The sequence below is a fragment of the Silene latifolia genome, chromosome X (assembly GCF_048544455.1).
Source record: "Silene latifolia isolate original U9 population chromosome X, ASM4854445v1, whole genome shotgun sequence".
NCBI lineage: Eukaryota > Viridiplantae > Streptophyta > Magnoliopsida > Caryophyllales > Caryophyllaceae > Silene > Silene latifolia.
In genome coordinates, this window is record NC_133537.1 from 233,149,605 (window position 1) to 233,159,482 (window position 9,878).

Sequence of the window (9,878 nt, forward strand, 5' to 3'; positions counted from 1 at the left end):
CATAACAAATTCTGGTACTCTTAATTATGACATGAGGACAAACTAAGAAAACCTCCTTCAATGTGCACCGTTGGAGAGCATCTTAATTTAGGATTTTACTGAATTAATTAAGTCGTTGTAATTATCTCTATGGAGTAACCACCAAGTCATTCCTCTAATATATAAAGGGGAATATGCATTTGTTTTACACACACTTGAAATTAATATAATCATTCTCTTCTTCCTCTAAATTACTTCTGTGAAATTCCATAGCTTATCACTTGAAATACCAGTGAACAGCTATACTGTTATCAAAACATGACTATATTACTCTTTTGAAGGTGAGATTGTCTCTCAAACATTCCATGATGATCTTATATACTTCTGGTATACAACTTCTATTTATGGAACTTCTAGTCCAAAATAGGTAGTATGTAAAAGAAAAAATTTGAACTTTAGACCAAAATATTGATAAGAAAATATATACTCACCCAGGTCTAATGTTTGAAGTAGCAATCGTAACATATTGTCAACTAATTACATTATCAAAACCATATAAATGAAGTGTGGTGTACACAAATATAAAAGTGAAGGCAAATAAAATACACAAATAACTTTTTGTAATCTTTTTGAAGCAAATAAAGCTCAAATTTACGAGCACTGAATTACTAGAACTAACACTAAGTATGGTTTAAACAAACGCGGGGTCTTGGGATCTTTTAAACAAAACAAGCATAGACTTCCTTATTCTTTTTTTTTTTTTTGGTGAAGGGTAAGTATATATTAATCAAAAAAATAGGTATACAATGTTCTGATTACAAGCTTATCTCACAAACTAAGGAAATTCAGAAACATTACATAGTTACACGAGTCAGCCATTGTGTTTCTAATGGTCTCAAGGGAGATCTATTCCTTTTCTTCCATCTTTCTAACACCTCCTTCCAAACTTGATGCACTAGAACTTTAGGTTGAATAACTGAATGGTGAAGCCTAGCACGATTCCTAGCTATCCATATTGCATGAATGACACCAACATAAAAAGCACCTCCATGTAACTTCTGAAGCACACTCTTACATCTACCAGCAGAGAACCACCTGATTATGTCGTTTGTAGGGACTGGGAATTGAAGTTTCAGCTGCAGCAGACTCATACATCTTTTGGTAAAGACACAATCATGGAATAAATGATCATGAGATTCAGGGGCAGTATCACACAAACAACAGTTGACATCACTGCAGATACCCATTTGGACCAATCTATCATGAGTAAGAAGTTTCTTATGGAGGGTTGCCCAATAGATAAATGCAGTTTTAGGAATGTTGAGTGGATTCCAACAAATAAACCGCCAAGGGACCTTAGGGGAAGAAGTTCTTAACCAGTTGTATCCAGAAGCAATGGAGTAGCCAGAAACATTGTGAATCCAAGTGTTAACATGGTAACCAGCCTTAAAAATATCCTTAACCAGACTTACTTATTCTTAGCTAGGAGAGAAACGCACATAGTAAGACAGCTTAATCATCACCACTATCAATATTTAGTGACAGGGAAAACATGCATAATGATAAGGAGATAAAAGTGACAAACAGAAGAGACATGATTATAAATAAGAATAAAAGACCGTCAATTTGGAAACAAAATCAACCCCGCTTGTAATTCAAATATGAGTATGGAATTTAGAAAAGGTAAAGGAAATATTGATCACAAATATCAACAAAGGAGACGTATATTACACACTATGAAGTGAACATGAATTAATTCGCAAATAAATTTGCCTTTCAAAAAGACCGTTTTAAACTCATTTGCGGTTCAAAACACAGCTGTGAACTTCTGGTCCCTAGCATTTACACGTGAACTTCTGGCCACTTGCACTAATACAACAAGAATATATTGTATTGATGAGACGGTGTTAAATTATTACACATCTTTAAACTTTGAACTTCAGGTCAAAGTTTTAATATGGACATATCTGCTCATCTTTATAAAATAAATCTTGTGGAGCTTCAGGTCCAAAATTATATAATATGTCCCTTTTTAAAACTTCTTGACCACATATATAAAACATCGGGTCCAATAATATACATAATTGATAAATTTTTATATATACACCATAAATATAATTATACGTAAATAAAAACTGTCAAATAAATATCAGTACTGCAAAATTACAAGATTGCTTGCAAATGGACATTGTTTCCCTATGCGGATTTCGTTGACTTTAATGGCCGCTGTTCTTTATTTTTTTCTTTTCAATAGTCTCGTGTTCGCAATTGTTCTTACTTAATTTGCTTAATTTATGTGTAAACTAGTTTAGATCCCGCACAATGAATGCGCGGTATTTTTAGAGTTTTTAGTTTTGTATTACTTAATCATGCTAAATTAACACCTCATTAATTTTTCATATTTCACGTCATTATATTTTGATATGAGAAAAAAATTGAATCAGAACCAGAAAAATCGAAGTAAAATTGAACTGTGAAATAATAGTGGTATCATATTTCACGTCATTTTTCTCGTTATTGTATTTTTTAAGAAGTATTTTTTATACCACAAAGCTAGTGATTCCAATTTATAAATTCTCTCAATTTGTTTTTGTTATAAAAGTAATCAAAACGATTTATATTTTTTTTATACATAGCATGAATAGTATGAGTCAAGTCATTCTCAAATAATAGCATTAATAAAAGATTTGATAGTTTAAAATTTTATATTATTTCTACTTTAAATAAAATATTATAGTTTAGTGTTTAGTGAAAATTATATAATTTGAAAAAAAGATTAACTTAATGAATATAATTATATAATGAAATTATATTTTTTAATTATTAATTACATTTATTAGTAAATTTATTAGTAAATACAATTAAATTATCAATAGCTTCCTTATTTACAAAGATGCTTTTTGGAGGGAAAATTTGTTAGTTCACCTATTCATTTAGTAAATAGGGGATTAGATCATATCTTTGTGCATCTCCTCAATAAATAATTATGGAGTATAACGTGAAACGTACATACCTTAATTAGCGAAATAAAATAATTTAGGTGTGATATGAACCTCTTTATTATCAGATCTAGTATGAACAAATTAAGACTATTAATTCCTCTTTACTCAGTTGGTTAAAACTTGTGCTGATAATTTGTTGTAAAATAAAGACAAGAGATAATTATAGAGAGAAGTTAGAGAGAAAATAAGGGAGACAGAATTGTATTTTTATTGCCTTAGGAATGAGTATATATACACATGCAATGAGGGTAAATTTTCCATAAGATAATATACTCTAAAAACACAAATTCTTGTTTCAGACGGACACTTTTGGTCTGATTTATCAGACAGATAAAATGTTGCCATTTTTTAAGAAAATGTAACCAATTAATTCACAAAATGTTATGACTAGATGTGTCATTTTTTACCCTGAAAATGATGTGAATAATAATGGTAACCTGTTATCAGAAAATAACAACATTTTATTGTAAAATGATGACGTATTCTGCCTTATTTGCATAAAAAGTAATGGTGTTAAAAAACCGAAGCTATTTCTAAAAATTGATGTGTTAATGGGACGATGTGTATAGAGTGGGACACAAAGTGGACGGAGGATCTTGCTTGTGAAAAGGAAGGCGGCAAAAACTCAAAATAAAAACAAAAAACGGAGGAGGGAGAACACCCAAAACCCGCATAAATGGCGAGCGAAAACCCTAGAAAATGGCGATTCACATGGGAATCACAATCTCACATCCCAATACTTAAACTCTACCTCTTTTCTCATCAATTCAATCCAGTGAATCACTGTGACAAACTCATTATCGATTTAATTTTGGAAAAATCCATCCTGAAATTGAGTTGGAGTGATCGTAATCTCCTAAATTTAGTGAGTCTTATAGTTCCATTACCTAGGGTTTTAGTCGACCTTGAATCTCCATTACATTTCCGAACTCTTGATGATCATATTGAGGTTAAAATACCTCTTCTTCTTCCCGTTGATCACCCCATTGTTGCATCCTTCATTTCCGACCTTCATTCCGGGGGCTATGATGATCAACTTCTTACACCGCTTACTATGGATTCCGGTAAACAGTTATGCTTTTATTTGGCTTTTTAATTGATTGATGTAATCCCCAATCCCCAAATGTGAATTGATTATTTCAAGTTTAATTGCTGTTTGATTGATTAGATTTCAAGGAGTTGTCTTCCAAAGGAGACGTCCATGTTTACTGCAGAAGCTGTCGCTTTAAGTTGACTAAGACTTCAGTTAGGTTAGTATTTTCTTCTTACGGTTACTTGAGTTTCAACATATTTTAGTAGTTGAGTTTTTCGAACTTGACTGTCCTGTTGCTATGTGCCTATGTTAGGTTAGAAATATGAGATTCCTGTACAAGTTGGTAAAATAGTGAGAGCATGATTTAGCTTATTTAGAAATCCTTCTATTTATTTGAATTCGCTACATTATTTGTCAAATGTAACAAACATAAATCATATCTCATTTTTTATCCTTCTCAGTTCTCATGGTCAAATTATGTCAACATTGAACAATAGTTACTCACGGTAAATTTTTCAGAATAGTATGAAGATGGTCAAAGCTAAAAAATAACTTTGCCCATAAAAGTCACATGTTCTATGTATAAAGTGCTCTAATTGCTCTTAGGTCTTGACTTTTGATCTCACTACATCCTTGAAGTTGAGTACACTTGCGTTTCCAAACAGTTGACCAAGTCAATTTCGTTTTGGTTCTTGCCAAGTTGTGTGGATATGTGGTGTGTGGATGTGTGTTCTTGGTTAAATTGTTATATTAGAATAGGTTTATGTTTTAAAAGATCCTTTGTCTCTAGTAATGAATTATATCAGTTGACGGCTGAAAGATTTTAAAGAAAATGTCCTATGTCTGGTTAAGTTGCGATACAGTATAATTTTATATGCACATACATAGGATTCTTTGACCATCATGCTTCATATGAACATTCTAGGTGTTTGGTGGATTTGCCTTCTGTGAACTGGACTGATGTTGCTGACAATTGGTTTGGATCGTGCTGTTGCTCGTTTGGAAGCATTAGTGAGAAGCTTGTCACTAAATATGTCAAACTAAATAAGTGCACAGAGGGCTCATGCTTGTTAACTTCAGCATCAATAATTCTTTTCAAGGATGATGTTACAGGGTTTCAAACCCTGTCACAGTCTCTTGTTGGGAAATGTGATGGCAAATTTAGCGATGATACTGTTACTGAGAATTTAATGTTACGTGATTCCTCTACAGAAAAGGGCTCCATGCAACTCCAATCAGAGGGGCACTCTATGGATGGTGTCTTCAACGTTTCTGATGATCATGAGAAGACATCATTTACATCCTCAAGTTTTGATTTAGAGAAAGATACTGAGTCAGAAAACCACTGTTGTACACATGATGCTCCTAAGTCTTTCCCCAAGGACGAAGAACTTAATGGATCCATTTACCTTCAAGAAGAGCAGAAGTCGTTCCTAAACTGCTATCTTGGTAATGCCTTTTTGTTCACGCCATCTGGTCTTTCAAAAGACATCGAGTGGACTAATTTTTCTTGCCCTCAGTGTTCCCATGTTCTAGGCGCATTTCCTAGCACTGATGGGTCTGAACCATTAGACGGCGGTATTCGATTACTTAAATGTTACATTTCAGTTTCTTCTTCCTCTAGTGTACCGGATGGGTTGTTCAGGTAAAATTTTATTGGTTCTTGCTAGTGCTTCCTTTTCTGTAGTATTATCTGCTTGATGTTTTAGGTTTCCGGACCTCAATATCAATTGTTGCATCTAATGGACTTATTTATTGGCTTGCCTCAACCTGCATAGGAAATATACATTGGAGAGAATGTTTACCTGTCAGCTTCTAGAGAGTGCAAAGGATGAACTCTCTTTTCGCACTGTAGTTAAGGATTTGAAGACTAAATGTTCAATGTTGAATATGATTCTTGTCAATCCAAATTCATGGTGCTTTAGTGGTTGGTGTTTAGAAGATACCTCCGAGCAATTTGTAATGATCAATTTGCACCCTGTTGTCAAAGTACTTCTCTCACATTGCTCTGACAATCTCAAATCTGAAGTCAGGTCAGGTTGTCTTTGAATGCTTCATACATACATAGATTTCTTTTATCCTGAAATTACTCATGCGCTCCATCATAGGCATCACTTCCTCCAATGTCTTCATAAAGGCTCTTGTACCGAGTAAGGTAGGGAGGATTTAGATGGATGTAACCTTTCCTTAGAAATAAAGGGCAATTACCTCCAGTTGACCCTCAACTGAAATCGACAACTAGATGCACACTTATTGTGTTTATATGTTTCGTCTCACCAAAGCACTTTCGATTTTGGCCATTCGTTAATGCTTCAAGTGTCACTTGTTTGGAGCTATGGTACTCGAACTTGGGAACAGGTGTTTACACAAGTACATGTCTACTCGTCATGACTCAAATTTTACGACACTGATACTCTGACATATGGACACGTATACAGGGACATATTAGTAAAACATAAATTTTATCAAAAATACTCCCACATCTAGATTATGTAAAGTGAAATACAGAGATGTGTGAGATATATTCATATAAGGCTTAAAGTTGTTAAATCACTCGTGTACAAGGACATTCTTCAAACACATGAATTTTATCACTAATATTCCTACATTTAGATTATTGAAAGTGGGAATACAGAGTGTGAGAGATAGGCTTAATGTTTTTAAATCAAACTGTAAGCTTCATATATCAAATTCTTCCTTTTGCCGTGTAGGCTTTCCTTGTGCATCCACTAGTAAAAGTCATGATTTGTTAACTGTTGAGTAAATATTTTGTTTCCAATAGTGTCGTGTGTTTGTCACGTTTATGACCTCAATATCAAAGATTAATAACATAGGCTTGGGTACATGATATCCACCTAGTCAGGCAAGCGACATGGTTTCCGTTAGTAGCCCCTCCTTCTGCGCATTGTCGGTGCCTGCTGCAGAATTGCCTTGCAGCACCCTTGCCTTTTAGACTTTCACTTTCCTACTTGAGCTGTAATGTGCTTTAATCTGTACTTGCAGGAATAAGGAATTCGTCACATCAATTTATTGGTCAACCCCTTGATTACAGTGAAGCAGTTTATCGACTAAAAATTTCCTTTGATCTGCAGTATAAATCAAAATTGGGAAATGAAACACCAAGCTGACGAGGTTTATATGTTGAAGAATGTGATTAGAGAGCTGATGAGGTCCATGGATAGAGCAAAAGACTCCTATCCACCATCATTTAGTTCCACTCAGGGATTTCTATTATCGTATATCCCTAGATGATCAGGTTTGTATCTTTGACTGTGTGGGGTTATGATCTGGGAACAAAGTAGAGGAAAGAATAGTGTTGGGAGCAAAGAACCAAAATGCAACTTCTGAGTATACAACACTACGAAGATTATCGAACCTTGGTCTTTGTCATGAGTATTACCTGGCATGACGCATTTTGCTATTTCTAGTAGAATAGTTAATTGGTGTGGCTAGTGGCTATATTTGCAGCTTCTTGTAGAATATTTAAACTGGCCGTGTATAATGGTGCTGTTCCTGATCCTTTTCGTCACATATTTTCCTGGGATTAGTTGTTCCTGATCTCATATTTTTCTGAGAGAAGTCCCTTATTTATCGAAGTCATTCACTGGTTTTTGCACTACATATACCGAGTTTATAATATAAATTTGGAATTCTGTGCAGAATACTTGTTCCTCATTTGATGTTCACACTAAATTTACATCGACATCAAAGTGTTTCATCTGTGACTCGAAAAAAGGCCAATATATTTCACACTATTTATTGCTCTCATCTTGAGCACACCCCCAAGATTAAGTAGTACACAACCAAAAAAAAAAAAGAGTACACCCCAAGATTACGTACACAAAAGAAACTAAGCAAAGAACAGGAAATCAACAAGTGATAAGACAAGAGATAGTCATTTGGTTCCACCACCACCAGCAGTTCCAGGAAGATGTTCCATTATTCTATCTATGAATCCTTTACTTTCTTCCTCTTGCATTGGCTCCTCTGTAACCACTTCCACTACAGTTGCAGTAGTACCGCCATGGACTTGTTCACCGGTACAAGTCACGCTATCGTATCCCCCACTATGTCGTTCACCGCCAATGTTGTATTCGCCACCATGCTCTCTTCTTACCTCCTGGCTATGGGTCCAATCACCACCAGCATCATAGTCACTACCAGAATGCTCTTTTACTCCTTGTCCGTGACCCTTGTTGCCGCCAGTGTCGTAACCACCACCACCATGTTCTTTTACTCCTTGGGTGTGGGCCCAATCACTACCAGCCTCATAGCCGCTAGCAACATGACCACCTCCTAGTCCTTGTCCATGAGCTTCACCTACTCGCTGGCCAAGGGTGTCAAGGCCACCAACAAGGTCTTTGTCGCCACCAGTGTCATAGCCACCACCATGAGCTCCTCCTACTCCTTTGCCACCCCCACTGCCCTTGTCAACACTAGTATCATAGCCACCACCATGCCGTCCTTCATGTCCAATGTGGCCGATATCAGCGCCACCTCCGGTGTCATAACCTCTAGTTCTGTGGGTCCCTTGCCCTGCACCTCCAGTATCATAAGTGCCGGTCAAGCCGGCGGTATGTGGGGTCGCAACCTGAGCATGTCCTACGTGTCCCGTGGTGGAAGCAGTCCCATAGGCATAACCTTGGCCAGTAGTCCCAGTTGTATTAAGACCAGCAGCGGGACGGTGTAGCTGTTCTTGACCGTTATACCCCGTTGTGGGTGAGGCGCCGGTGGTGCCTGGGGCTCCTAGGGGATCATGAGTTTCAAACGCGCCAGTAGTACCTGGAGCTCCTAGATGGCCTGTGTGGTGAGCCGGGTTACCGTACTTATCAGTTTGACGACTAGCCATGTTTTCAAAACTTAACAAAGATGGGAATATATATAATATATATATATGTATATAAGGATGTTAATGTGATAGATAGTGTTGTAGATATTGCAGAACGAAGTTGATCAAGGGATGTTCGTTTTATAAGCTAAGCTAAGGCGGGTTGGGCATGCAGCAAGTGTTGTTGTATTGCTAGACGTGTCCGGACACGCGGCTGAGTTGTTACTTCGTGGCTAAATGTAAAGGCGACTTAAGATGACACTTAAGCTTATTCATTCACAAATGAATTATTGATATTGTCGTGTAGTACTCACCAAGGCGGTAATAAAGATAGGTTTGATTGTGTAGTTTACCTGGTTTTCCCTCTCTTTTCGTGACACATACAAAACGGAAACGGATGAGTACGAGGTGTGTGTCATCTTATAGACAATTTGAGGAAATTTCGTCACTACGCTTACACCGTTACACGTACACGGGAAACTAGGGCCTTTAATGTAGGATATTTTTCAATTAGAGCATCGGCAAAGGGGAAATACATACCTCTTCAAATGCTCTCTCTCACCTCAAATGGAAAACCTCATCATTGCACATACCTCATCATAATATGAGGTTCCATTATTTTTAGGGATGATCTTCAAAGAAAAAGTAAGGGTAAATTTGTATATTTTTGAGGAGAATTCTAAATTTTTAGGTGTAAATTAATATTATTGGGGGAGCCCCATTATTACATAGATGTAGATATAAATTGGGGAGTAAATGAAAAAGTTAGTAAAAAATGAGGTAAACGAATAAGAGAACGAGAGATAAAAAATGGGAAACCTCACCTTTATGAATGCTTTTATGGCGCCATCCCATGCTACTCGGTGAACCGTGAACATTTTGATAAATTTCAATGCCTCTTTTAATTTCCTACCAGGTTTTTGAATTCAAATCATTTCATTAATTAAGGGTGGTCTGATATTTTTATTTAAAACTTTATATTTAATTAATTTAAAACCCGTGCAAGATTTATGTTATAATAATATTGTAAGTTTTG

The 9,878-nt window shown here is 36.0% G+C and overlaps 2 protein-coding genes across 6 annotated transcripts; one reads left to right on the forward strand and one right to left on the reverse strand.

The window, feature by feature from the left end:
• Nucleotides 1–3,578: 3,578 nt before the first annotated feature.
• Nucleotides 3,579–7,585, forward strand: LOC141623838 (uncharacterized). Of its 5 annotated transcripts, none has more exons than XM_074439988.1 (5): nucleotides 3,579–4,045; nucleotides 4,150–4,231; nucleotides 4,940–5,659; nucleotides 5,793–6,047; nucleotides 7,018–7,585. In XM_074439988.1, exons 1-5 carry the CDS (start codon nucleotides 3,658–3,660, stop codon nucleotides 7,058–7,060), a joined length of 1,488 nt encoding a protein of 495 aa, XP_074296089.1. In that variant the 5' UTR covers nucleotides 3,579–3,657; the 3' UTR covers nucleotides 7,061–7,585. The 5 variants fall into 5 exon arrangements, with proteins under 5 accessions (XP_074296089.1, XP_074296087.1, XP_074296088.1 ...); XM_074439986.1 differs by having other exon boundaries at nucleotides 7,107–7,585; XM_074439987.1 differs by having other exon boundaries at nucleotides 5,793–6,052; nucleotides 7,018–7,272.
• Nucleotides 7,586–7,734: 149 nt separating this feature from the next.
• LOC141623840 (uncharacterized) lies at nucleotides 7,735–9,217 on the reverse strand. The gene has a single exon (XM_074439991.1). It carries the CDS (start codon nucleotides 8,861–8,863, stop codon nucleotides 7,910–7,912), a length of 954 nt encoding a protein of 317 aa, XP_074296092.1. The 5' UTR covers nucleotides 8,864–9,217; the 3' UTR covers nucleotides 7,735–7,909.
• Between the last annotated feature and the right edge of the window lie 661 nt (nucleotides 9,218–9,878).

Excerpts from the sequence above, each read along its gene's own strand:
- LOC141623838 (XM_074439986.1), top strand. The coding sequence starts at position 3,658 with ATGGCGAGCGAAAACCCTAGAAAATGGCGATTCACATGGGAATCACAA. Across the intron at positions 4,046-4,149 it reads ACCGCTTACTATGGATTCCG|ATTTCAAGGAGTTGTCTTCC; the intron begins GTAAACAGTTAT and ends TTGATTGATTAG. Across the intron at positions 6,048-7,106 it reads AATCTCAAATCTGAAGTCAG|TATAAATCAAAATTGGGAAA; the intron begins GTCAGGTTGTCT and ends TTTGATCTGCAG.
- LOC141623840 (XM_074439991.1), bottom strand. The coding sequence starts at position 8,863 with ATGGCTAGTCGTCAAACTGATAAGTACGGTAACCCGGCTCACCACACA.